The 27,083-nt window shown below is 47.0% G+C and overlaps 10 protein-coding genes across 10 annotated transcripts; 4 read left to right on the top strand and 6 right to left on the bottom strand.

Annotated features, from left to right (window-relative positions):
- Nucleotides 1–200: 200 nt before the first annotated feature.
- EDB82DRAFT_511086 (acyltransferase 3) lies at nucleotides 201–1,845 on the bottom strand. Its single transcript, XM_065608879.1, has one exon. It carries the CDS (start codon nucleotides 1,734–1,736, stop codon nucleotides 270–272), a length of 1,467 nt encoding a protein of 488 aa, XP_065463077.1. The 5' UTR covers nucleotides 1,737–1,845; the 3' UTR covers nucleotides 201–269.
- An 84-nt stretch (nucleotides 1,846–1,929) lies between these two features.
- Nucleotides 1,930–3,940, bottom strand: EDB82DRAFT_511084 (uncharacterized protein). Its single transcript, XM_025736759.2, has 2 exons — nucleotides 2,914–3,940; nucleotides 1,930–2,862 (listed from the first exon to the last, which is right to left on the bottom strand). The coding sequence occupies exons 1-2, from the start codon at nucleotides 3,859–3,861 to the stop codon at nucleotides 2,110–2,112; spliced, it is 1,701 nt and encodes a 566-aa protein (XP_025591687.2). The 5' UTR covers nucleotides 3,862–3,940; the 3' UTR covers nucleotides 1,930–2,109.
- Nucleotides 3,941–6,392: 2,452 nt separating this feature from the next.
- Nucleotides 6,393–8,156, top strand: EDB82DRAFT_540115 (uncharacterized protein). Its single transcript, XM_025736758.2, has 2 exons — nucleotides 6,393–7,381; nucleotides 7,432–8,156. The coding sequence occupies exons 1-2, from the start codon at nucleotides 6,441–6,443 to the stop codon at nucleotides 7,976–7,978; spliced, it is 1,488 nt and encodes a 495-aa protein (XP_025591686.2). The 5' UTR covers nucleotides 6,393–6,440; the 3' UTR covers nucleotides 7,979–8,156.
- Nucleotides 8,157–8,263: 107 nt separating this feature from the next.
- On the bottom strand, nucleotides 8,264–8,826 carry EDB82DRAFT_511078 (uncharacterized protein). Its single transcript, XM_025736757.2, has one exon. It carries the CDS (start codon nucleotides 8,678–8,680, stop codon nucleotides 8,333–8,335), a length of 348 nt encoding a protein of 115 aa, XP_025591685.1. The 5' UTR covers nucleotides 8,681–8,826; the 3' UTR covers nucleotides 8,264–8,332.
- Nucleotides 8,827–8,836: 10 nt separating this feature from the next.
- EDB82DRAFT_568845 (uncharacterized protein) lies at nucleotides 8,837–13,293 on the bottom strand. Its single transcript, XM_025736756.2, has 6 exons — nucleotides 12,693–13,293; nucleotides 11,915–12,633; nucleotides 10,866–11,360; nucleotides 10,358–10,812; nucleotides 9,696–10,299; nucleotides 8,837–9,630 (listed from the first exon to the last, which is right to left on the bottom strand). The coding sequence occupies exons 1-6, from the start codon at nucleotides 12,828–12,830 to the stop codon at nucleotides 9,090–9,092; spliced, it is 2,952 nt and encodes a 983-aa protein (XP_025591684.2). The 5' UTR covers nucleotides 12,831–13,293; the 3' UTR covers nucleotides 8,837–9,089.
- Nucleotides 13,294–14,327: 1,034 nt separating this feature from the next.
- EDB82DRAFT_435543 (ankyrin repeat-containing domain protein) lies at nucleotides 14,328–15,140 on the bottom strand (the record flags this gene model as incomplete). Its single annotated transcript, XM_065607750.1, has 1 exon — nucleotides 14,328–15,140. A coding segment is annotated over one exon (813 nt), but the record flags the coding sequence as incomplete, so codon positions are not given.
- Nucleotides 15,141–16,839: 1,699 nt separating this feature from the next.
- Nucleotides 16,840–21,230, top strand: EDB82DRAFT_466667 (uncharacterized protein). Its single transcript, XM_025736752.2, has 3 exons — nucleotides 16,840–18,099; nucleotides 18,159–18,213; nucleotides 18,277–21,230. The coding sequence occupies exons 1-3, from the start codon at nucleotides 16,901–16,903 to the stop codon at nucleotides 21,166–21,168; spliced, it is 4,146 nt and encodes a 1,381-aa protein (XP_025591681.1). The 5' UTR covers nucleotides 16,840–16,900; the 3' UTR covers nucleotides 21,169–21,230.
- A 180-nt stretch (nucleotides 21,231–21,410) lies between these two features.
- On the bottom strand, nucleotides 21,411–23,312 carry EDB82DRAFT_285736 (uncharacterized protein). The gene is made up of 2 exons (XM_065607399.1): nucleotides 21,738–23,312; nucleotides 21,411–21,683 (listed from the first exon to the last, which is right to left on the bottom strand). Exons 1-2 carry the CDS (start codon nucleotides 23,244–23,246, stop codon nucleotides 21,654–21,656), a joined length of 1,539 nt encoding a protein of 512 aa, XP_065463075.1. The 5' UTR covers nucleotides 23,247–23,312; the 3' UTR covers nucleotides 21,411–21,653.
- A 1,056-nt stretch (nucleotides 23,313–24,368) lies between these two features.
- On the top strand, nucleotides 24,369–25,555 carry EDB82DRAFT_285731 (uncharacterized protein). The gene has a single exon (XM_065607398.1). It carries the CDS (start codon nucleotides 24,528–24,530, stop codon nucleotides 25,299–25,301), a length of 774 nt encoding a protein of 257 aa, XP_065463074.1. The 5' UTR covers nucleotides 24,369–24,527; the 3' UTR covers nucleotides 25,302–25,555.
- EDB82DRAFT_285727 (glycoside hydrolase superfamily) lies at nucleotides 25,476–27,072 on the top strand. The gene is made up of 4 exons (XM_025736750.2): nucleotides 25,476–25,715; nucleotides 25,764–26,221; nucleotides 26,275–26,544; nucleotides 26,600–27,072. Exons 1-4 carry the CDS (start codon nucleotides 25,649–25,651, stop codon nucleotides 27,035–27,037), a joined length of 1,233 nt encoding a protein of 410 aa, XP_025591679.1. The 5' UTR covers nucleotides 25,476–25,648; the 3' UTR covers nucleotides 27,038–27,072.
- Nucleotides 27,073–27,083: the final 11 nt, after the last annotated feature.

The raw sequence follows: 27,083 nt of genomic DNA, 5'->3' as shown, positions 1-27,083 counted from the left end.
GCTTTGCGTTTTTCTCATGTTATTGAATGTCCAAGTTGCGAGTCAAACGGCAGCAGCATTCCGTGTGAGACAGGCTTTGGTCATGATACCGTGCTAGAGGACTGCATCTCAGCGGCGCAGCGGAAGTAAATGCCGTCGTAGAAGAGCTGGCTGTGAGACAAGCCGTCTATCAACACGGTTGGCCACAGACAACGCACTCTACTTTGAATTAACACAAGATAACGCAACAGGTTACACCTATTTGCAAGTCGCGACTATTATTATATGTCCTAGGATAAGAAAAATGGCTCTATAGTGCGAACAACAAGTGTAGAGCAAGGCTTGTCCACAGCTCTCCAGAAAATATCTGCAATCCACACAACCGCGGGAGCCAAGACTATGAAAGCTAAGAACACCCCGAGCTGATACTGCCACCAAGTAGAGACACCAGTCAAGAGTTGGAATTTAGGTACCATACAATACCCAAAAATGTGCAAAACGGGGCCATGGATTATATACAAAGGAAATGAAATCTTAGCCAAGTACCGAAGGGGCCGTATCGTAAAGGGCTTTTGTAGTAGCTTATCACTGCTCAGCGACCAGCACATCAGAGTCGCACCATAAGATTGCCAATAAATATAACGGTCCGTTAGAGTCGATAGGAATATATAGCTAGGTGTAAGCGATCCGGAGTTCCTCGCTCGAGGGTATGAACTTAGGTATAGCCCTACCAAAAACATAACTTTTGGCAAGACACGAGTTTGGGGTAATGGCTTCGGTGTAGATCGTATCGGGGCGGATTCGCCACCATCGCTGATCTGACCCTGAGAATTATCATGACTGTCCAAACTCCTTTCAGCGAGAAAGACCCCTGCAAAGAACAGATACATCTCCCACCGCTCCTGTTGAAGTGAATACACGCATAGAACGACGAGTGTTGTACCGCGAACCAAGGGACGGGCTCTCGCCAGACCAAGAAGCGTAAGGTAAACAATCAAGGATGCGCGAAACTGAATGGGAATTGTCCATAAGTGGCTGTCATATTCAGACAACGGCGACCTCCAGCTCCACGGATGCGTCAGGTCAACCGTGACAAACCGCATCCAATCCCAGATCTGCGCCCATAATGATCCAAGGCGTTCTGGATGCCTCGGCACCCAGCCAGACATATCTTGGTACGGAGCAGCATACAGTCCAGCGCTCACTGCAAAGACAACAACGAGTGTTGATGCCAAAGGAGGAAGAAACAGCCGAAATGGCCGACGCAGCACTGGCGACATGGTATACAACCCGAGCGAGTTGTGTTCTTTGTTACGTATCAGCTTTAGTGGTTTATATGCAAGAACAAATCCCGAGACAATGAAGAATATGGGCACAGTAGGCCCAGCATAAATGAGTCGGATGATGGGAAGCTTTATAAAGGATCTGTTGTTTGGAATTTCGGCTTGGGCGTAGCCTGTGTCAAGACCTTCTTCCCAAGGTAATAGAAAGTGACGAATGAAGACTAAAAGAGAAAAGAGTCCTCGCAGTCCATCGAGATACAGCGTTGGGGAGAGGGATGATCGGCCTGACCCTGCTTGAAAACTCTCGTTTGCGATGAATGCCTGACTTACGAAACTTGGAAGTAGAAGTACCCCAATGTTTCTAGCCTGACAAAAAAGATGGATCCATCTACCGTGGAACTGAAAAGAGCTTGTCGTTGTTTTAGGCTCTGATTGGCCAAGTAAAGCCCTGTCGTTCATGGCGGACAGGTTCATGGCGGACAGGTTGGCTGAATCTGGCTTGAAAAACAAACGAGAAAACTATGATATTTTAGGTGTGACTTGGTTTGAATGGAATACAAGATGGTATAGTAATAAAAACGTGAGGATGTGGGTAAGGAATGCGGGGAGTGCCAGGATATATGCCACAAAATCGGTTATTCATGAGTCCCTGTGGTCATGTTGGATTGTCTCGTGCAGATCCTAATCTACAAAGTATGATATCTGCGTTTCTACTTGCTATTAGGTTTCCAATGACCAACATGCAGCTTTTGCTAAACTTTTGGGCTTCTTTGACAGTTGATAGGTTCATTCTTAGAGCAACTTGTTATAATGAACTGGATCCCATTTATTCAGAAGGAACACAGGGCTATTGGCTAAGCTCGTCCAAAATCGTCTTACTAATCGGCTCTCGTCCCAGGAATTCTTTCAATATCTCCATCTCTGGACGACTCGACCCTGGCTCTAGCAACTGATGCCTATACCGTCTCCCAGCTTCCGGATCCATCGGGTCTCGTGCAAATGCGTATGCGAACATGTCTGCTGCATAGACCATAGATAAGGGATAAGCAAAGTAACTACCGTCGTTCTTGCGAAACATGTGCGCGAATCGCGCCTGTCCAGCCCCCAAATCTTGCGGGTTTGGACCAGAGCTATACGGTAGTATGTCTCTCTTTGTACTGTTCCAAATCGCGGTCGTGTCCATTTCCAGTGCAGCTTCATGAGTTGGAGGTGTATGGATGGCAAGGTCGAATAAGGCTGGCTGAACCTGAGCCAGGATGTTGCTAGCCCTGTTTGCGTTTCTTGTGCGTGCGATCCCTTCTGCTAGGTCGCGTGGTAGGGCCTGGTAACTCTCATAGTGACGACCCAGTCGAACGAGTATATCGGGGAGCCAGATCCAGTTCTCCAACATGATGCTCGGAATCTCTATGAAGTCTCGCGAATGAGGGATGGAATACTTGGTTCTGGCAACAATGTTGTGGATAGCATGTCCAAGCTCATGAAACATGGTTTTTACCTCACTATGCTGAAGTAGGGATGGGCGAGAAGGCGTTGGGTTGGGGAAACTACACACCAACGCTGAAGCCGGGTAGTGTTTTTCACCGTTCGCTACAGTGAAGCCCTAGACATTAATGGTTAAAACATGTTATATGGCCATCTAAAGTAAACATACCGGTTGAATCATAACGTGATGCGCGCCACGATATTTCCCCCTTCTGTCAAATATATCCACGTACAAATGTCCCAGGAAATTGCCTCCTTCATCGAGCATATCCCAGGCTTCATATGCCATGACACTATCGTGCCATACTGAGGTCTTGATGCGCACAAACTTGATACCGAAAAGCTCATTAAGCACATTGAGCATCCCTTGAAGCGTATGATTGGCTTCAAAGTACTCAGCTAAAAGGGCGTGGTCCACGGAGAAATTCTCCCGGTTTTGCTTGTGAAGATAATACGCCCTGTCCCACGAATATAGCTCCCCAGCACCAGTTTCAATCTCTTTGAGATGAAGCAATATGTTAGCTTCAGCTTTTGCAAGTGGCTTTAGCCTTTTGTGAAGGTCAGTCAACTGAGTCTCAACGTAAGCAACGCTCGGTGCCATCTTGCCCGTAATTTTAAGAGCTGCGTGATGTTCAAACCCCAAGAGCCGTGCAACACGATCGCGTAAAGCGACTAACTTGGCTAAGCGCGCTACATTGTCGGGAAGACGATTTTGCTGAGCGAGTGCAAACTGCCGACGTGTCTCGCTACTGACTGCATGTCGCATCACAGCCGTCACATGGTCATTGCGGCATGTTACCTGGATCCGAGATCCCTCTTGAGTCATTGATGCAAGTGTGTCTTCCGGGACGCCCGCCAAGTCTGAGCGTTGAAACCAGATGCCGTCCTCTTCTTCCGTGAAGGCGGCTTGTGCTGCGCATCGCAGATCATTGATCTTGTCGAGCGAAACGCGCAATTCTTCCCGCTTCTCATCATTTGGTAGACATGCCCCAGAACGCACGTACTCGCTGTGCATATGAGCAAGCAAATGGCGATCTTGCTCATCAAGGTTCCCACCCGGCGTGATCTTTTCTTTCTCGTATACCGCTGCAACCAGGGATGCAATGTCACTACGCATGAGAATGTTGGTTTGAGCTGCAGCGGCACGGGTTTCGGCCTGTTGGGCGGCATGCCGGAGTTCCCGGTCTGGTGACAACTGGCCCAGTAGGGTCGTCAAAATGCGTAAGCGGCATGTTGCGTGGTTGGTATAGTCCACAATAGGTCGGATTACACCGGGAAAATCTGCGGTTTCGGGTGTGAATGTAGCGGCTAGAGTGTCATGCAGAGCTAAAGTGGAGTCGAGTATATCTTCGGTCTCGGCCAGTACCCCATCAGGCGTGAGATTGTCGAAGGATGGAGGGGGAGGGACGGCTGGTCGAGAGCTCATGGTGGTCTTTCCAGGTTTTGAATATACAAATTATTCCAAACCTCGTCCTGCCGAGGGTCTTTATAACCATATCATGAGAAAAACAAGGGTCGTTGTGCAGGGAACTTACTCGAAAACCAACAACGTTAGAACCGTTAAGATCCATAACAAATCGGGCAAAACTTGTGTTGGCACGTAAGCCGGTACACTCATTGCGCCATAAGGAAAGCTTTCATCGCCGCATTGACCAGCTACCTCTATTCCCCGACACGATTCTCAACAAGCCATCTCAAAGGAAGTACGACATCCCCGAGGTATTATCATTCTACAAAGAAGCGCCGCTCATCATCAGCCCATCCCTCACCTCAACGAATTGAATGTCAATGATGCATCGCTCAACCAGGCCGTTGGATAGAGAATATGTTCCCGTTCAGACCAAAGACTTGGAAACAGATTCACTGAACGACTCGTTAGACCCAGATCACATTACAGTTGAGTTGAGGAAAAGCCATCAAATCAACTTGCCAACTTGTGTCTCTTGTGTATTGCCTTGGTTATTCACGGTACTATTTGCGACATTATCGGCCATACTGCTTGCCAGGTCACATAATCAATACCCTTTTGACATGTACGAAACAAACTTTGAAACAGATTTCAGTATGTTAACTCCTTTATGACTTCTAGAGTAGAAGCACTGACTTGGTCCAATTAGCCTTTCCATTGCAAATCCCGCTAGAAAAGGTTCGGTTCCGGGGCAGTCCACACTTTTACAGTAATAGTAGCCCTTGGATCGCGAATCCAGATGAGGCAGCTCCATGGCCCGAAAACGTCTAATATGTCAGTGAGCCAAATGATGAGCTCGAAGCGAACTGGCAGAGACTCATTGGTCAACGGTACTTTTCAGTTTCATCCAAGGAAGCAGAAAGGGCTTGGGGTGACAAGCGGCATGAATATGTAGATCAGAATATGGGAGGCTATACAGCGGGGTATGTGATATTGTTGAGCCCAGATGTTTAGAGACGATTGGAGGCTAATTTCATTGTTGCTAGATTCGACGTGTTTCACACACTTCATTGCATTGTGAGTCTTTGGGCCTACATTCGGGTTTAGAATATTGGTGCTAAGAAACAGAACGAACTACGCAAGGCTCTACGCCCTGAACACTACCCCCCAAAGTCTCATGCACTACATGGAGCGCTTCACAATGACAAGTTTCTACATGCTATGTTCACTATCTCCGATGTTCTACTCCATTATGCCAAACTAACATTCTTGCCAGAACATTGTTTAGAGATACTTCGTCAAACAGTTCAATGCTACGGCAGCACAACCCTTATACCAACAACGTTCATGAAGGGATTAGAACATAACTACATAGACTCAGACCAGGTTCATATTTGTCGTTCATTCAATTTTATTCGAAATTACACCAGCTTAAGAATGCAAGGCAAAGACAGGTACGTTCCTCGGGATAAGTCTTTGGTAGATAAGGAAAAGCACGCCGTTGCTAAGGCATGGGGCAAGGTTAAAGGTGATAACAAGAAAGGAGGGTCCTTGTAATTGATATTAAACCCAATTTAAGAGACTCCTTCTCTCGATCTTGTGTCTCCAAGTCCATTGTGTTTGATGATCACCTAAGCTTTCGCCCAGCCCTTCTCAATTTCCTCTAGGTTTTCAATAAAGGTTAATCTGTCCGCGAAGATCAGATTTTCAACATAATTTCAAGTTAAGTTTTTCTCTCAAGACTAGGTTTCCTAGCACAGGTGTGACTCGTAAATATTAATAAATCTAAACAATTACATGCCGATTCGTTATCAATGCCCTGTCGTTGATATTCGTGTGGCGATAGAGAGTTTGAGTAAAGAACTCTTACGAATGTGCTAACCATTTAATAACTGGCCATCGAAAGTAAATAAAAAGTGGAGTATCATTGGACAAGCAACAAGATATCACATTCGGGTTAATAATGGATTGAGTTACAATAGAATTGATTGTACTTGAGGCTTGCCCCAACCACTGTTAGTACATGCTGTCGCCCTATTGGGGTATTTACTGTGACGTTGGCATGTCTTTATTGATTGAATAAGGCAACCACTACTTTGAGGCTTAAACGTAGAAAGAATGTTTGACTCACTGACACGTAAGACAATAAAGGCTGCTGACCTAATGCAGTCACACCAATGACCATCGCCTTTATGTCATATCAAACCCAGTGTCTGCCTAGATTACTTTTCACTTTTCATCCTTTCCCCAACAAATTTCGACAAATTTGCATCACAAAAATCGCCAAAATGACAAGCGAACGACGCGACTCCATTAGCGAGGACTGGGAAGAGCTCGACACTGTCGGCTCTGTCATGTCTTTCGATGGATCGTCCAGACCAACATCACCAGCCCCGCTTGAGGAACAGACCCCTGTAACCGTGCCACCAACTGTCCAGGAGTGTTTGAGTCCCTACCTATCGCTAGTGCTACGACCGAAAGACGACAAGGCTGTTAACTTACCACCTGTCCAGGGGCATTCAAACACCGATACGAAATCGGGGCTACAACCAAAAGACGACAACGCTGTTAACCCAGAACTGCCCTCGACAACTACTGTAACATCTAGCGAATCCAGCTCCTTCCAACCCCCCCGAAACGATGATATATCACCGGCGCCCCAGAATCTTGTTATGAAGATGAGGGAACCAGGAGACTTGCCATTGTACTGGAATGGCAAGGAATGGAGATGGGGTGATGAAGATCCAGACGTGGAGACGGGTGACAACCAAGATCAAAGCAACGGAGTTCTCGACCTTAATGATAACCCAAGGGTATATCATGAGGCTTGTACCGATGTTATGACCGCCCTTGCAGATGTCACAAATCTCGCCCATGAGATCGGTGGTCACCGAATTTCCACAACTAGCATGATCCGTCAAACATGCGAACAACTGTTGATACAGACGAAGGAGCTGAAGACAATGCTCAAGGTATACAGAAACCGCTGGATGGCCCAGGAGTCTATGGTCGATATCCCACTCAGCCCCGATGTCTTGGAGCTACTAACTCAGCTTCGAAGCCAGCTTTGGACAACAGCAACGGAGTTGAAAGGAGTTAAGCCTGAGAAGGGCGTTGTATTGCAAGCTCAGGATATAGCTATTGATGCCAATTTGAGACTTGCGGGTTGTGGAGAAGGCTTGGGTCAATTCAGTAACTCTTTTGCTGATTTTCTGCCCATCATGAGAGCGTAAGTCATTATCTCGGCTAGTTTGATGGGTCTTTACTAATTAATGATAGGGATTTCGACACGTTTACAACGAAGAATATAGCCTTTCAACCTGCCTCCACTGGCTCAGTACTGAGACCGCGCCGTCGTATACCCCCAAGTCCGACCGTCAGCCGCGTCCGCAAAGAGCTCTACGCTCTGAAAGACTGCCTCGCCTCGATGAGTTGCTTTCTTAAAGAGGTCGACACCGACCCTTGTTTCGACTGGATTATAGATCCCGCAGTCACCGACTCAGCAGACTTGGTTGTCGACGTCATCACAAAGACACTGACGAATAATCCTTCCGAGTGGATAGACTCTCACACGGCTGTTCAGGGGGGATTGACGTACCAACAGTTTGTAGAGCTGGATAGCGAGATTCTTCACGACATCTATTTGCATCTCAAGTCGCATAAGGACGACCTTGACATGGTACCTGATGAGGATGAGGATGGGGCCTTGTTTTCATGGGCGAGGGTACGGGATTATCAGTGTAAGCAGCTGGGACATGGTGGAATGCTTGAAGCTATCAATAGCCTTATTGAGTTTGTGAGGCAACTGCTATTGATTCCTGAATAGATGCTGGCTTCTGTTATAGGCAGGTCGAGTATGGTACTTTTGGGTCGTTTAGTGAAAAGGAGTTTGGGATATGGGGCGTTTTAGTTTTTTGTTCGGGTGTATGTATTTAGTTAATGATTGATAATAAGAACAATGAGTCTGCCTGAAAAAGATATCAATGTGATGTAATGGGGAATTGGGAACTCACAATATCATTTACAGTCCACATCGTTTTCCAAAATTCAAGAAGGCTGCACAAGTTATACCTTATCCAACACCGGAAAAAAGAAGTCATGTGCATGGATCCACAGAGTTGATCAGTGAGAGTTAATCGCATTATGATCATAATAACTAGCTATGGGCTGGGCTAGCAAACTATTCCTTGCCCCCAATACTCCCGGCGGTCGGGCTCTTTCCTTTCTCAATAGCATCCTTGGACCTTGATCCACCGGATTGAGCACTCGCATCCTCTGGACTTTTGCCCGTCTCGTTCTGCTTTGTTTTACCGGCTGGGGGTGTCGGGCCTGGGTGCTCCGCTTCATGTGTTGCTCGGGAATTAGGTTCCTTGGACCCCACTGGGTCTCCCTCGTTGTCCCCGTAGCCCTGGGTTGCAAATGTGCTCCTTTGCACAACCTGAGGGACTCGGGAGTTGATTGTGCTGTGCGCGATGACCGGGCGCAGGGCCAAAAAGCTGCGGCTGTTGGTAACCCGAAAGGCTGACATGATATAAATATGAGTTTAATAATAAGTTGCTGGTGTAATCGTCGATTTAATAAATTGTGATGATACAAATTTGGAGGTATAAGGATTATAAATATTGCTGCAATGTAATTGATGAGATTGATTGATGTAAAGATGAAAGACTGACTACGTACATGACATGTACACTCAAGCTATATAACTAACGGACCGGACTATCGACATACCGTCCGTCATGTTCAATCTTTAACCTTAACATAGACATAGTGATGGATGATTATGACATCATAGACTATTGTTTCAGCGTCATTATGCTATATCGAGGCTTTAACACTGGACACAATGATGTCAAGGCTGAACCCCACTGATTTGGAGTTCGTGATGACGGGGATATTTTATTATCTAGTCACCGCTACTTAGACATTATCAAACCCTAAATCCCGCCCATCATGGGTTGAATCTCATTTTGATCACCAGGCCGAGATTCATTGTCAATCTCAAATCCCGTGATACCAGGCCAGAACGACCCTAAAAGATACTCCTCGACTGACGGGAGCTGGCCATCATTCCCCAACCAGAACTCCTCCCCGATACACTCCAGCCCACCATGGTTAAAAAAGCTGTTGAACCTATCCTGACCGCTCTCCTGTTGCATTTCGGGCTCGTGTGATGCACTTGAAGAATCAACATTAATCTCGATGTCTCTCTGCTGGGCCATTCCTTGGCTTGTCGCATTTTGGCCCATTCCAGGACTATGTTGGCCTTGAGAGGAGTTGACTCCGTCGTCTGGACACCAGAGTCTTTTAAGCATGACACTGTACCCATGGCAGACATGTGTTTCGACAAGTGGAGCTTCTTTCATGATGGAAATAAACTGCAACACTAGATTGGTCACTTCTTGCTTCTCAGCAGCGGACTGGAACACTCCAGCACTTTTTGTTTTATGGAGGAACACAGCTGCATACACCCCGTATCTGTATGTTTGACATTGTCAGCACAATTGGCGGACATGGCATCGAATGATCTGTATGAAGCTTACAAATGAAAACGTGAAGGCAGGTAACACGATGCCCGCCGTGGCTCAAGACGAGTAAATAGACCTAAGAGGCTTTTCGCCGCTTGCGTAGCGTCAAAAACATATTTACCATCTGGAAGCGACATGATGCCATGAGCGAACTGGTCAGGGTGCGGTTGTCTGTTTCCAGGCTGTGATGAAGAACGCGGAGTCGACTTCCGTATGACGACCGCCTGAAAGGAGAAGGCGTTGACATATAAACGTGTGTATTCGTATGTCAACATGAGACTCGTTTTGACATTGATCGGTGCTTCGATATCTTTCCACTTGGCATGCCACGTTGTGATGGAGCGGTCAAAGTCATCCAGGTATATAGGGTAGTCGCCATTGTGTATCATAGTGATTGTTTTGTCGGTAGATGGATATAGAATCTGATGAGCATTGTAGATGAGTTGAGTCAGTTCGAGGTTTGCTTCGAGAACCGCTGCGTAGCTCTGATGGTTAATGCCGGATGTAGACTTCAGACTCGGAAAGTCTTTTTCGGTAAAGTGTGACGACAGTGCTGGGCCTCGAGACCAGAATGAATGGCCCAGGCGAACGGATATCTGTCTATCCAAGAGATAAACAACTTGTAGGACAAAAATTAGACATCATGCCTCGCGCATCACTGGATCATTTGACCTTACAAATCCACACTAGCCGCTTCCGCTCCTCTTGTTCTTTCGATTCGTCGTCAACGGAATTCCGGAAAGCAGCCGTATCTAAACGAAGAAGATAGCCCAAACGTACAGCGAGGCCAACGAGAGACCAAGCCGTTCTGTCCTCACTTGACAAACTCTTGTTAGCTTCCGTACTTCGGTTGGCCTGAATGTGTGGTAACCATTCCGATAGCAGTATGAGACCCTCGACAGTTCGGGGAGTCTGGGACCATGAATGTGCGAGGAGTACTTGGAGAAGGAGATGTTGAGTATGGTCCCAGCAATAGCGATGTACCAGTACATGATTCGGAGAGTCTCTTGAGGCAATAGTCAGAATAATGGTGAGAAGGAAATAGTCGGGCCTTTGAACTTTCTCCAAGGCTGATGAGCCTAGAAAGTATTCTGGTACGATGGGACAATAGGGATGGTAGTTTTTGGCGTATCTACTTCATAATCAGCCACTAAACCCATGCATTAGCAGGTTAAAGTCACTGACATGTGTAGGAGCTCAGGTAAAATACTCGAATGTAGTAAGCCCCTCTTGACTAGGTCGTAGTTATCAAGAATAAAACTGGGCGTTGGCCGATTACCATGCGTCGTGCTATGTTCAAGAGAGGATGCTTGGGGGGCCAACCGCCCAGTAGTATCGGAGTATGCGATTGAGGAACGTGTTGAAACAGGGGAGTCATCTTGCGAACACGCCAGAATTTGTAGAGCATCGGAAGGATTCCTGAGTGCCATGCGTAGAGGCTGGGGCGGTTTGTCTGTCGCATATTCTTGCATTTCTGCGTCTGAAGGATAGTCCGGTGCCTGCGGCGAGACTATAATTGCACCAAGAGACTCACTACTTTGAGCAATAGTGATGTTATTCAAACCAAAAGCTACCCCGCTTGTGGTCTGCCGCCCTCGACGAGATACGGCGAGGACACATTCGCTTCCCGAATTGTGACAAGCTACGCAGGGGGGCTTTTTGGGAATACCGACACCACCACTAAAAGTAACTAGAATTAGCCATACGGTACTGATAAAGCGAGATGGCAAGGGTAGTTACAGGTCACATCTGGTCTTGCGCTGCCGGCACCGTACACAGGCCCGGTATGACCGTTTGCCTGTTCCGAGGGTCATGTCTCTCTGTATCAATCTCTACAGATATTCTGTCATGGACCGGTCAAGGACGGAGGAAATGTTAGGGGGAAGAGCGGAAGGGAAATTCAATGCCAATGTATTGTGAGTATATATGGCGACTCTGTCGGCAAGAGACGGCGACGGACGGCAATGGTCGGCAACGGTCGGCTCCTAAGTATACGGAGAGCCATGACGTACAGGAAATAGATCCCTTATCGAGATATTCATTCAGCTTTCTTTTTACGGTCTAGGATTGTAAAAGATAGAATGAACAAAATAAGGACTCTCACAATCCATTCCGACCAGTAACATGATTGATCTATTCAGGGAAGACCTTGACGAACATCGCTATGCTCGTTCAATCCCCAAGCTTGGGTACTATCGTCATGGACAGTAGCGCGCCTCATATCCCTTTTATACTTGTAGGCAAAAGGCCCTCCAACTGCTCGGTGCATGGTGCAGGTATTGTCCCAGATGACCAGGTCCCCCACGTTGCGCCACTCCACTTCAAGGCGATACTTATCCTGCGTGGCATGATCGAAGAGCTTATCGAAAAGCTCTTGTGATGCTTTGGTCGACAAACCTTCGATATGATGGATGTGCTTGGCGAGGTATAAATTCATGCGACCCGATCGCTCGTGTTTCTGAGCTAGACGATGACGACCCATGGGGTAGTCGGCGGGATCCATATTGGAAAAGTGCTCAGGCGCAGCAATCTTCTTAGAGTGGAGGATGGAATGGCAGGCAATATAGTCTTTTGACAGCAGCTCTTGTTTGGTAGCTTCATCAAGGTCGTCCCATGCAGCTCGGGTGTCACAGAACTCGGTACTACCGCCAGTACCTCGAGGTGGCAGCTCATGAGACAGTAGTAGGGAGTAGCCCGCCCGACGGGGGTTGAAACTTGAGTCGACATGGAATAGGCTGTTCCCCCTATTGGCCTGTGCCCGGGGACTGCTAGAGTCAACAATAGAGCCATCATGCTCCATGTTACCAACATCGAATAGTTCGTCGTAGTCCAGGCGGTGAATTCTCCCTGCTTTGTTATACGGCTTGACATCATCCAGGTCTCCAAATGTGCGTGCTAGGGTGATATGGGCTCCATCGTCTAGCTTGGTCTTGCGGATAACCACTACACCGTACTTCAAGACAATCATTAATAAACAATGTTCCTACCGGACTTGGAGATGTAGAAGCTTACAATCTTGACAAGTTCCTCGATAAAAGCGTGGTCATTGTCAGTGACACCTTCCGAGAAGTCAAGGCCCTGGATTTCAACGCCAAAGCCGGATCCCAGTTCGTTGATCTTGGGGTTGGTGGGAGTTTGCGAAGAAGACATGGTGAAAGGCCAGCAAACTATAAGTGAGCTTCAAGTGGATAAATGATAAGACAAAAGTAGACTTGGTCAGACCAGTTTCTTTAAACGGTTACTACACCAGTCAAGGTAAGGAGGGACCAGCATTAAATATTGACTTCAACTCACAGTAAAAGCCACTGGAGTTCTTCCGATGCTCTACAATGTAAGCCGATATCCATTGGGATAACGGGTTACCGTGATGTGGGCTACCGTGCCACCGATGACGGGCGCACTGTAAGTTCTGAAGCGAGAAAAATCAACCGTCTACAGCCGACAGACGACCTTTTGTTCCGAACTGCGAAGTAATGGCTGTGGAGTTCAATACCATAGGCTTCGTGCCTTGATTGGCAAACTATTGCCAAAGCACAGTCTTTTAATCAGGCGAGTTAGAAGAGGGCGTTCTCTGCAGTCCAAGTCTCACTGGGTTGAAAGAGATCCGATTTCTCTCTCCTGAACTTTAGTGCAGATTAACACTTGTAATTCGAATTAGTCTAAACACTCGTACTTCCGACTCCCTGCGTTTACTGATGTAGAAAACAGCGTGTATTCTTTCGGGGTCTGGAACGTCAATTCTGAGTTCATGTTAACCGTCTCACGCGGCGTCTTGATCGGTACCATCAAATAAGCTATGACAAGCTATGTTTGAGATGGGTCTGCTGTTTCCGGGGCGTCCACGTCCATGCCACCCAATGTATCATAGTCTGACCTACAACCAGACGTAATGACACAGAAATCCGCCCTACTGTTACTCAGATCCTAGGGGGGATATATCCTTCCGAGCATTGGAAGTATCGATGGATCCTTGATGCAGACACTCCTCAGCACATCCAAGCCGTCAGTCAGACGTTGGAATGACTTCAACATATCTGGCGAAAACTGCTTTACGATATCTTCGGTAGTGCACATAACTCCATCAACCATAAATCTGCCCCATGGGTTCAATCCACGCCCCAAAAACACACGGAGCTGTTTAAGTCTCCCATAACGACAGCATAGGCCCTGAAAGCCCCAGTTCTTCGGTATCTCTTGGGCAACATTGCTATCATCCAGTAAGAGAAGACGGCGGGTGAGATGTCCATCGTCATCTCCTCCGTGTTTGATGATAACTAGAAGCATATGGAAGAGAAGAAGATGGCCTGTTTCTTTGTTTTCGGGCAGGAAGTCGAGTAATGATGGAATAATATCAGCTGGAGATCCCCGATCCAAATCGTCTGCGCTGACGAGTATCTCGGGAACCATCTCGGGCATTAACCGTCTGATGATGCGAGACGCTTTCTTCTCTCCCACCTTTGCGTGTAGAGTCTGAATAACACTTTCAAGTACCGAAGCACGGCTTGAAGACTTGGCAGCTAGTGTCGCGATAAAGACCAAGTGGCTTGCTCGTGGAGCCTTCCAGTCTACCTGTGTACGCTCAAGGAGCGTATTGATGGTACTCGGTTTGCACTTACCCCAGTATATAGCTGTTGCCAGGGCTGTGTGGCCACGACCGTCCGTCTTGTTTGCATCTGCCCCAGCAACGAGTAGAGTGATCACGGAATCGTCCGCACCAGTTTGGCTTGCGCAATGCAGAGGTGTCCGACCATCGATGGTCACAGTGTTCAACTGTGCGCCGTGAGAGAGTAGTTTCTCAATCACCAGGACAGCGTTGACGGAAGCGGCGATATGAAGCGGTGTTCTCAATTGGGAGTCTTTCGCGGAGGTTTTGCCACCTTTCTCCAACAACCAAGCGATAACTTCACTTAGATTGAATTGGGCTGCCCTGTGAAGTGCCGTTTCACCTGAGACAGTAGCCTTTAACATGTCGCACCCGGCTTCGACGAGGCACTCTAGCAGACGAATCTCCCTGTGACTGTCGCTTGATACTGCATAGTGTAGAGGGGTTTGGCCATCTCTATCACGATGCTCTACATTGGAATACGTAGCCAACAGACTTTTTACCAGTTCCACAGATCCATGGTATGCCGCTAGATCAAGCGCTGTTCGACCAAGGTTGTCTTCATCGGCGGGGTCCCAGCCGTTTGAGTTGAGGTCCTTCACTAGAGTTACGTTGCCTTTGTAAGCAGCCACATGTAATGCTGTCCATCCAAATGGCCTAACACTGTAGCTTCGAATTTTCTTGTTGATGTTGCCTAGTTCCAGTAGTCGTGATACAGCTTTGTTCAAGTTGTGTTCAGCGCAAATGCAGATCAAGAGACTTCTCGGGATATCTTGAAGAGCCTCTAGGTTCTCTCCGTAGCCGTGTTCGATAAGCAGTGCGCAGAGTCTGTAATCATCACATGTATCAGGTCTCATCATGTTCGGGATGTCAAACCCGCTAAGGCGGAGTCCGAATTTGATATCCTGGTCTGCAATATCCTTGTTGATAGTATCTTCATCGCCAATTGACAAGTTTTTGACGCACATCTCCAACAGACGCATGCTACTGTCTTTGTTAGATATCCGAGCGAGTTGTATCATGTCACGTTTTACTGTTACTCCACGCTTCATGAACAAGTCGACTATTTCCAGTCGTCGCATCCGTATGGCCATTTGCATCGAATGGCCTTTGTCAAAATTCGGGTCTAGATTTCCCTCCAGAAGGATTTTCACGGCTTCAATATGATTATCTGTGAACAGTTAAAGTCAGTATATGCGGGTGTAGACAGGATGACACCAAAGACTCTGTCAAAAGGAAGACGGTTTACTTACTGCGTATAGCCCATTGAGCCGGTGTGCCGTTCAGCTCATCAATGACATTCGGATTCGCTCCCCACTCCAGAAGTAGTTTTACCATCTCGGGAATTCCATCTTGAGCGGCCAAGTGTAGGAATGTCCGACGTATGTCACCGCGCTTTATCGCTGCATTGGGATCTGAACCAGCTTCGAGAAGTACACGAGCGTTGACCAGTCTCTTGCCTTGAACGGCTGCAATCAGCGGACTAGCACCCCAGTATTTATCTTTGGTATCGATCCTAGCACCAGCATCGATGAGGTACTTGACAACACTTCCATCGCGACATCTTCCTATTTGGGCTGCAATATGCAGGGCACTGAAACCGACGATGTCAAGTTTCGTCACGTCAGCTACAAGCTCCTTCAGTCTCTTGATAGAATCAGGTTGTTCAGCTTCTTCACAAACGTAATGAAGAAATGGTCGTCGATATCTTAAGTGCTTTCGTTCAATACCCCAGCCTGACTGATGAAATGCTTCAAGTAGGTCCTGCTTCTCAGATATGAACGCTCTTGCCATGACCTGGAGCAGTGTATATTCATGCGATGGATCAAGTCTTGTCGATAGCGCATGCTTAACGAACAATATTGAAAGCCCGGTCGTATTTTGTTCCATAGCAGCTTCAAATGGAGTCGATACCTTACGGAGATGCGTGGAATCTGAATGTCTGTTCTCTCGTGTGTTTAGTGCACTGTCATTGGAATCAGTGGACGCATCATCTCCCTTAGTGCCTCCATCCTCGCCATTAGAGGGAATCTCTTGCGCAAAAATATCAGCGCCCTGGAATAGCATCAGTTTGCTGATGTCAATAAGTCCAAGCTCTGCTGCGAGGTGAAGAGGCGTTTTCCCGTCGTCGTTAAATAAGTCTACTGGGTACCCAGCATCAATAAGATTGCTAGCAAGTTCCGTGTCGTTTTTACGAACAGCAAGGTGCAGAACGCTGTCCCCGGATGGATTATCACAGGAAGACGCTCGCCAAAAGGCATCAACGTCTTCTTGCTTCGACCACAATGAGTTTGGCATTGTTCTATCGATATAAAAGTGCTCGTGTGTGGATTTTAATGTGGTTTGTTGGGGGAATGGTTTTATCTGACCGGGAGATGAGTGAGAACTCGGAGTTTCTTGAGACAACATGAGGGGCTGTGTCTAACAATGGTGTAGCGATCAGAGATATCATTGGAGTTGGGCCTGTGTGGCTGCTTGAGCTGAAAATAATGTGCAGGGGTCAATGTCAAGCAGGCTACCATTATCTAGACCGGGTTATCTCGGTCTTCCCCTCTCATCTATGATCCAAAATCGCCTGCCTATTTAAATCCTTACCAAACAATTGTGGCTTTTGATAATGGAGTCCTTTACCAACGACAACAATGATGGTGGCGAGTTCGAGGCAGAATATTCTTCTTATACTTGTGATAATGGAATCGAGAAGCTGACACAAGCTACCGCCAAATTGACTCTCTCCTCTCAGAACACCAAAAATGATCATCATCCTGCTCCATTTGGTCAAGCTCAGGCGCGTATTCCAAGCAGATCAATAGATAAGCTCCCCATCACATACCAGTTGATGACACTCATAAACGAGGCCAAATTCAATGGTAGCATCATCACAACCTGGTTCGGACATCATGACTTTGTTGCTCGACCTTCACGTCAGATTGCACGAGGGGGATACTTCCAAACGCGTTACGCTGAGGGTCTAGGCGTAGCCAAGTATCCTATCCTTGCCACAGAGTCGAAACAAATTTCAGAACGGAGCTACAAAGCCCTGGCAAATGAGCTGCGTGTTCTGTCGCATCCGCCTCTTATGGAACACGAAAACATTGTCAATATCAAAACTATCGGTTGGACTAGATTGGATGCATGTAGTGCAGCTTGGATGCCGATGATCGTTCTCGAGTTTGCACATCTAGGAACGCTCACTGAGTATCTTTCAACGGAGAAGTTGGGTATTGATTCCAAACTGCAAGTTGCACGCGACGTTGGAACTGGCCTACAAGCGCTTCATACCTGTGGTATCATGCATGGCGACCTCAAACTTGACAACATCTTGATGTTCAAGGGTAGGGATGGCAAGATCCAGGCCAAACTCTGTGATTTTGGATGTTCCCACATCACAAATGGCACCGAACATCAAGAAGACAAGGTCGAAATCAGTGCGGGAACAAAGCCATGGAATTCTCCTGAGCTGTACAAACAAGTTCCTGTCTCTCAATTGCGACATATCGACACCTACTCATTTGGCTTGTTGGTCTGGAGAGTGCTCTTGAATGGTCGAAACCCTTTCGAAGGGCTAGAACAGGAGGAAATAGATAAGAGAAAAGCACAAGACCTAATCGTTTCCGATGCTTCGTTGTCTGTGGAGGATGAATACGACAGGAACATAATCCTTCGAGGTGCAGTTTCTAGTACCGAACGGGCCCATCTCTATATGCGCGATGTTGCCATGCCGAAGAGGTGTTTTCGATATACACTGTCGTCAGACATGTGGAAGCGAGACTTGGATGCAGCAATGGAGAGCTTATCATTCGAAAATGTATATGGGTAAGTGATCAAAGAAATGTGATCTATTATAGGAATTATGTTAACAAGTTCGTTGACAGAACTGCAAAGTTACGTAAGCCATACATTGTCGAGGTGGGACCTGCATTGTCGTCGGTGAGTAACCACTATCATCCTGTGAAGGTCTTGATTAGAACCTAAACCTGACACTTCGACAAGACTACTGTTGAGTTCCTGAGGCTCTTTAATATACCTTGGACGGCACAGACCATGTTCATCGAGTCACTCAAACAGGTATCGGAGAACAAAGCCTTTTCTGCTGAGGTTAGAGCAAACGCCTACATGCAAATTTGTTACGCCAGTATCGATTTGTTTGGAATTCCCAGTAACTCGCTTGACGCTAGACAATATCTGCTAGAGGCAAGAGATCTTGGTTCAGCTGTGGCTGCGTCAATCTTTCATCCTTTGATGCTAGCAACCGGATACACGATCGATGAATCTTTTAACAATGAGCAAAAACCATGGTTGCTCAAAGCCATCACAAACGGCTGTCTCTTAGCACGTAGAGAGTTTCTCCTCTTGTTGGGAGACCAGGAAGCCTTGAATGAAGCTGAGAAGCATCAAAGACTGCTTGCAGGGGCCAGGGAGATGAACGACAAAGGGGTGGCTGATGCCGAGTATATCGAAACAATGTTCCTTCCAGCAAATCAGCAAGTTCTTAAGATGTTACTTGGTGCCGGACAATTTCCAATTAACGGAATTATGAGTTCGGTACCTTCATTTATGAGCCGGTCCATGAATACATATCTCCATGCTGGCGCGGCGTTGGGTATTGATCCAGATCACTTCCGCAATGCCATGGCTGTGGTTGACGAAGAGACTATCAATATGCAGGACAATGCAGGGAACACAGCTCTTCATCTTGCGCTTCGGTTTGGAAATGTCGACAATGCTTGGACCCTCTTGGAACATGGCGCTGATGCCTCTTTGGAAAACAAGCTCGGCGAAACACCATGGCATTGGCTCATATCTCTGGAAGACGACGACATCCAAGATATAACATCTCTAATGCTAGACTATACGGATGGACTCCACAGCTTGGCTTCCGCAAAGAATTCAGAAGTCAATCAATTCAGCATTGCCCATAGTGGGACACCGCTACACTGGGCTGTTGACATGCGTATGAGTACATTGGCCAACAAGCTTCTTGACTGTGGAGCAGATCCCCTTCTTGAACACCAAGGCATGTCATCCATTGACCTTTCAATCCAGTTGAATCAAGTGGAAATCCTGGAAACCCTGATGGATTTTGTAAAAGACGACATTGATGACCTACCAATACGCAGTTTAAACGATATAATCAACATGCAAGGTGCTGGCCGCACGGATCCTATCAACGGGAGTCAAAAGAATGACGACATTCTGATTATGCAAGCTGTTGGAATCCATCCACCTCATGAGCGTCTTGTCTACTGTGGAGAATACTGGCTATACTCTGCATTATCAACACTCGAAGTGCTTTATGAATATTGCCAAATCTCGGAGTGGTCTGAGGAGAACAACGAAACTAGGCTCGAGACGTTCCGACATCTCAGCTTTGCAGCAACGTCGGGACCTGAGATGATGCAGCAAATCATAGACGCTACAAATATCTTTCCAAACTCCGATACAGAATCTGCAGTAATGTTTTGGAGAGCTGCCCTCGAAGACATCCTTTGCACCAGTTTACCCAGCATGGTCCATTTTGTGATCGACAAAGTCAGGGATTTATCTCCTTCATCCAGTTTTGATAACGCAGATACCCTGCTACACAGCTATTGTGCCTCGCTCCACGCTGACACCACAATACTGGAAAGCATTCTGAAAGACTGTTCCAACATAGACTGCACTGATGACATGGGTCGTACACCGCTGATGAATGCGGTCCGTGAGCGCAACTTCGAAATTGCTACGTACCTTCTTGAGCATGGTGCCGATGTAAATTGCACCTGGGTGCAAAACGGGCATCGAGTTTACATGTTGTACGAGTACGTGGTCAACAACACTGACATCGACGTTATTCCACTCAAGTACCTCCTTGAACCAATGCATCCATTCACAGACAAAATCCCACTACTTGCATTAGGCCCCGATCATCAGGAGACAGTACTTCATCTAGCCTGCAAGGACGGAAACCCAGTCATAGTAGACTATCTGCTCTCCAAGCTTATTTCAAAGGACTTGCTAGATCAGCGAGGTGAAGGTGGAATGACTGCGTTACACCACGCTGTGTTCAATGGTCATGTTGATGTGGCCATGAAACTCTGTCAAGCTGGTGCCGATGTCAACGCCAGATCAGGCTACAGGGATATGAGTAACAGAAGACGCTCCAGGCCGTTGGATCTTTGCTACCGGCATACAAGACAGAGTGACGAACTCTTGGCGAACAAGTTTGGCCTCGAGCGGACTGGAGAGGATGTTATGCTGGGACGCTTCCATATCGCGAATTACTTAGTACAGCGCCATGGTGCACGCCGCGCCGACAGATTTCTCATGCACAGAAGTTTGGCCTTCCGTCTTAGCCTTCTGGCTGCTCAAGATGGGATGACACATCTCCTTGACGTAGTTCTCCGAACAGTGAAGAATGAGATGAAAATCGCCTCCCACGGGGACTTTGACTACAGTTTTTTACTGACCCATCTCCTCTGGCTCTCCGCACCTGAGGGCCATGTCAGCACATCGCGTCTCCTTCTCAAGCTTGGTGCTGATGCTAATTACAGATCGAAAAAGGGCATGTCACTTCTGCAGATGGTCTCTTGGTTGGGAAAAGCTGAAATGGTCTATGTTCTGGTTAAAAATGGCAGCGCTGATGTTAATGCTCAAGACCATGAAGGACAGTCGGTGACGTGGTACTCTGTCAAGTCTCAAGATTTAGCGACGATACGAATGGTAAAAGCTTTGGGAGGTCGCTTCACGATCCCAAGAGCAAGCTTAGAGAGGATCTTGGGTTCTAGAAATCTGCCAGCTGACTTGAACCCACAGTTCCTCGTCAGATTCACGGGCGAGCCGAGTGATGATGATGACAGCGAGATGGAATCAGATGCAAGTGAGGTTCACGACGAAGTGTCCTGATCTTCGGTAGATAGTCTGTTTCAATTTTATCTAGTAAGGGTAAACGATTCTCATTAAATCAACGCCTGTGTACCTTTCCCATCGTGCATGATAAAGTGTCTAGAGACAGGCTACTAAACAACCATTTCTATTTACAACAAGAACTGAGAACGCTGGAAACATGCAAATAAAACATTTCAGCAACGTCAGGCTCTCTATCCTGCATCCCTTCTTCCACCTCTTCCTCCATCTCGGCACCGTCCCATGCATCTCCCAACCATATCTCGTCCCCATCTAGACACGCCATGACAGCCGATTTATACCCCTGGCCCATACGATGAGCCATCTCACGTGAACATACAGTAACTAGCCTTCGGCGAAGGTCGTCGGCGTTGGCCGCTCCCGCTGATGCAGACCCAGACGAGCTGTAGTAGTGAGCGTCCTGCCACATACCTATCTCGAATAGGACGACACCTAGCGAAAAGATATCGAAGCGACGTTCGAACCTACGATGTTCTTGTCCAGCAGAACGCTATCTAAGAGGTTAGTCACTCCGCTGTCATAGGGGTAAGGTAGTGAAAGAGACATACCAGTTCCGGGTGTTGCCAAAAGCGCCATGGAGAGGGCGTGTAGTCGCGTACATCGACACTGCGTTCTTCAGGTCGTTCACGACGTGCAAGCCCAAAACCTAATAACTGAGGAGAGGATAGATCCAATTTTCCTGACGCATGGTAAACAACAACGTTCCGGCTTGTAATGCTTTTATGCATCCACTCAACACCAAGTAGAGAGAGTACACCATCAGCAAGGGCAGAAGCCATCTTATAACGCTCCTCTAGTGATGGTATGAATCTGTTCGTCCCGGCAGCCTTTTCACCTTCAATCGAATACTTATTTCGTGGGAGGAGAGAATAGAGCGAGCGAGGAACCTCCTGCTGTTGAGCGAACGAGGGGAGTTGGTAGACGAGGGTGAATGAAGTCCTAGATTGCTGAAAGAAGCCGATGCCAAGTGGGAGTATTGGAAAGTAAGGATGGCCGGCATTGTGGAGCAGAGTGGAGAGGTGTGCAATGCGATCCTTGAGAAGATTAAGGTCATTCTCAGTCAGGGAGATTGGGAACGATACACCTTCCAAGATAACATCCATCTTCTCTTTTGAGATAACTGGCGACTTTTCTGTGTATTCAGACACGATTCTGAATTCGGTTGATTGTCCCTGGAGAGGAAAGTCTGCAGGATCCAGCTTGATCCGCTCAAGTTCTTCGCTTGATACTGCTTGAGTGCTTTCCTCTACTCTTCTAGCTTTGACAACCATTGCCTGGTAAATCTGACGGTGCATCGTATCGTCAAATGCCGAGGCAGCACTCCTAAGCCCCTTTAAGTCCGAAGGTAAACCTGACAGGGCGAGCGCCTTCATATTCACGAGCTTATCAGCTGTACCCTGCTGTGTTATTGGTAGACATTCCAGAAGCGCGTCGTTGCAGGACTTCAGAGTTGAAATGTGTTCCATGACTTTGGTGCGATCACTAATATCATCTTTGAACGACCAGGTAAAGTTCACCTTACGGAAGAAGCTGACCGTTTTTGCACGATGTTGGTGGAGTTTTTTGTTATTTTTGATGCCTTCAGCGACTTGGTCATTCCGAAACAGCGGTGCTGCCGTAGGTATCTCACGACTATCTTGGATTGCCGCAGACTTGAGAGTTTCGGTGTCGCCGGCATTCCTGACATTGTTGTGAAGAGAGTACTTCTCACGCAGCTCTTGTAGCATCAAAAGACATTGATGGGCTTGGCTAATAACCATCAAGACATGGCGCTCGACGCGACCATAGTCCATCGCCAGCGACCTTGCGTCTGAAGCAAGAAGAATAGCTCGGCGCAACGAGCTTTCGCTAACAATAAACTCGCCAGACACAGGATCGGTGATCAGCAAACCACTCTGTTGAAGCCATGTTTCGAATCGGAAATATTCGATTGCGATTAGTGCAGCAAGTGTCCCTGCGCTATCTGCAAAGCTACGTGCTGACGACACATGTCGAAATAGATGAAATGCTTGTACTAGGAGCGATGTCGCTGTCCCAACGCTTCCAAAAGCGTCCATGGTCTAAGCAAAATGATAAACTCTGTGTGAGAGAAAACAAATTCCATTATTGATAGAATTTTATTCTCGTACGAGGCTGCCAAAGTCAAGACAGAGTAATATCTGCCCTCCACTCAATACATCCGTCAGATTACGTCAGATGGTGGCTTAGGAACAAATTATACGTTGATACCATTGGCTTGATCGTTGTTTCGTGTCTCAGCTGCAGCGTATCGGGCCTCAAAGGGCACTTACTGATTCGTCATATCAAAACTTGGTGTGATTTTCAAATAATATGAGCGCTTATTTCTCTAAAGCATGATTGATAATGAAGGCTTATGATTTCCTCTTCTTATTTGTACAACAATAAACCCTCTCGTTTCTATTGCAAGAATCTTTCATTGTCCCAACAGAATCATATCTAGTCTTTTATACCCTATCCTTCCTTTTTGGAGTTTTCCTTATAGGACCAAGATATCTCACTTCAAATATTCTCGTTTACTTCCTCTCGAGATACGACTCTTGGAGCTGCAGCCTGGCTCGCCCGAAGACCCCCTCACAGGCACCATTTTGCAGAGAGAATTAGCTTCCGAAAGATCGTAAGATACCGGATTATGAGGCTTTGTCTTACTGCTGGGGTGATCAGTCTCATCCCGAAACGATCAACCTTACTACTCAGCAACAGTCATGCGGGGAGCATTCAATAAGTCCCACTAAATCAGGACGTCTCGATGTCGGACCAAATCTCGCTTCCGCTCTAAGGTCTCTTCGATACCATGATCTAGGCCGTATTCTCTGGTGCGATTCAATATGTATCAATCGAAGAGATCTTGCCGAACGATCTGCCCAGGCTCAACGGATGTAATATGTATATCGGTGGGCCAGCAACGTTGTTGTCTGGCTCGGCCCTGCAACTTCCTGGAGCCATACGATCATGGATACAATACGGGACTTAGCAAATTAAGTACCCTATACAATCAATAGCCCCCAAGACTGGCACCAAATAGTTCATCTTCTTGGAGAGGATAGAGCAGGACCTGTTCCAATCACTCATGATCAAGCGCTTGCATTTGAGAAGCTATTGGCCGCAGATTGGCACCGAAGGCTTTGGACGGTCAAAGAAATAGCTTTCACAAATCAAGAAACATCGATTGTGAGGTTCGGTAGTGAGGATATCTTATGGAACAGTTACAAGAGTGCTATCATGTTTCTATGCATGCATTTTGAAAGGAGTTCAAAATACCAATGCTTCCTTGATCCCCTCGGCACCTTGGACGACATTAAAAATTTTTACTGAAGGCCATGGTCGGTACTTGTTATAAAATCGGGGTTAATATCGAGTGGTTATCTCTGCTGTACATGATGAGCCGCTACGAGTGCTCAGATGATCGAGACAGATTGTATTCAATTCGAGGTTTCTTAACACCGGATATCGCTCTATCGATCCCAGTGGACTATACGAAATCTGCCAAGCAGATCCTTTCATCAGATTGTGTTGCTCGCCTGACCAGCAATAGAAATCTACGCTTTCTGGAAATGTGTAACTCAGATACACTTCCAACCTGGACACCAGACCTTGGAAAACGATTACACATGCTAAATCTTAGCAGTAGGGCCAGTGGTAAATCAGTCGCTTCCGCTTTTCTCATCAAATCTGGCATTTTGGAGGTGGCGGGACTGTCTTGTGATGAGATATGCAACACCCCAATAAATTTCCCCTATAGTGATCCCCTTCAATCGGACCTCGAGTATATGGCCTCAATTATTCGATTCTTACGATGCATTACAGGGAGTGAACACTTCTACAACGACGATGAATGCCTCGATGAGTTGATAACGATGTTAACCCTTGGGGTCCTATGGGATTACGACATAGTGAGAACTAAATCTCGTCCAGAAGGTTTACTAATCTCATTAGAAAATGGACGAGATTATATTCGACCGTTCATAACATATAACATTATCGGATCATTCAAGCTCAATATAAATAAACAGGTTTACAAGTGGAGTCGTATCGAACAACATTATTCAGCCGCACTTGTAATCCTAGCCCGAATCAACCAACGGTATCGCTAAGAGAGGGAGTTGTGGATACAGGGTGGTATTGTGAGGATGCCAGGATGGGGATCTTTTGTTTCATGACGTGGAGTCTCAATGGTCGGCTAGCCTAGGAAGTGCAAACAGTCTGCGGTGTTACCCGCTTATAGAAGAATACAGGAATTCTTAACGAGATTGATCGGCATTGCGGAATTGGTTCGCGGAAGATTCCCGTTTCATATAACGGAACCGCCGAACTCTATATAATAGCATGTCGTTCACGTTGTTGATTGCAAGTAGCCAGGGCCTTTGACAATCCAGCATTCCTCGTCCCAATTCCACCGATACTTTCCATAGTCCAACCCGACACCATCGTTATCTCGACGATGCTTTTCAATCCGTTGTTATATCTATTCCTTGGCGCAGCAAGTGCCTGGACCCCACAGTCCAGAGGTAAATACCTGAACATCTCTCAAAAGGTAAAATACTCATGATAATCAGCGATTGCAAAGGCCAACGGAGAAAAGATCACCGAGCGAAGGCTACCCGACGACACCAAGATTCGTGGTGTCAACCTTGGCTCGCAATTCATCATTGAACGATGGATGGCTGAAGAGTCATGGAAAACCATGGGCTGCAGTGCTTATAATGATGAATGGGCATGTGTCAAGGGTATCGGTCAAGCTAAAGCCAACGCCGCCTTCAAAAAGCACTGGGAGACCTGGATCACAGAGGCCGACATCAAAGAGATTGCCAGTCTTGGTCTCAATGCCGTCCGAATTCCTGTAGGTTACTGGATGTACGAAGACATCATCCAAGACGGTGAATACTGGCCTCGTGGTGGTATTTGGCATCTTGATCGAATCGTAGGCTTGTGCAAGAAATACGGTATCTACGTGCTTATTGGTCTTCACTCTGGACCTGGGATCAGTTCCCCGAACGAGCAGTTTACAGGTCATGTGTGTATATCCTATTCAATCTCGTCGAACTTTACTTACTGATGATTCTCAAGTCTGTGCCAGACCCTGGATTCTATACCCCAGAAAACTACGAGCGAGCTTATCGATTCCTCGAGTGGATGACGAAGCGCATTCATACTAACGGCAACTACACCACTGTTGGGATGCTTGAGGTTTTGAATGAACCTGTGCATGTAGCAAAGTGGAAGGATGAAGCAGCAGATATGATCAAGAATTACTATCCGGGCGCATACAAGCGTATCACAGCCATGGAGGGTTATCTGAAGGTTGCTAGTGCTGACCGTTTACACATTCAATTCATGGTATGTCTCCAAATAAAGCAAACACGATGGTGATACTGACTTCGACGTTTTACAGGGCAAGTCCTGGGGATCAGGAGACCCAAGAACCAATCTCCCAGATGACGAGCACATATTTTTCGATGCACACCGATACTTGAGCTTCGACAATAGAATTTCCGGAAACAAGAAAGCCTACATCGAGACTGCTTGTAAGGATGACATGGGAAGACATGTCTTTGTTGGCGAGTGGTCTCTATCAGTGAACAGTACTTTGAAGAACACAAACGAATTCAAGGTTGATGGGCAAGAAACATGGTACAAAGCTTATTGGGCTGCACAAGCAGAGTCTTTTGAGAAGGGTGATGGATGGTTCTTTTGGTCTTGGAAGTGTGATGGTACCTTGGGTAAGAAAGATTGGCGGTGGTGCTACCAGTCTGCAGTTGCTGCAGGCGTTATTCCCAAAGATGCTGGCAGCGCTGCGAAGTTGAGCCCTTGTGATAGGTATACTCGATAGACAGCTACCTCATGGCACCCCCTACTAGGCTCGACTCTCGGGCTAA

This window comes from Fusarium venenatum, assembly GCF_020744135.1.
Source record: "Fusarium venenatum strain MPI-CAGE-CH-0201 chromosome Unknown EDB82scaffold_4, whole genome shotgun sequence".
Taxonomy (NCBI): Eukaryota; Fungi; Ascomycota; class Sordariomycetes; order Hypocreales; family Nectriaceae; genus Fusarium; species Fusarium venenatum.
Note: the sequence above shows the minus strand (reverse complement) of the source record. Positions and strands in the feature narration are given on the sequence as shown.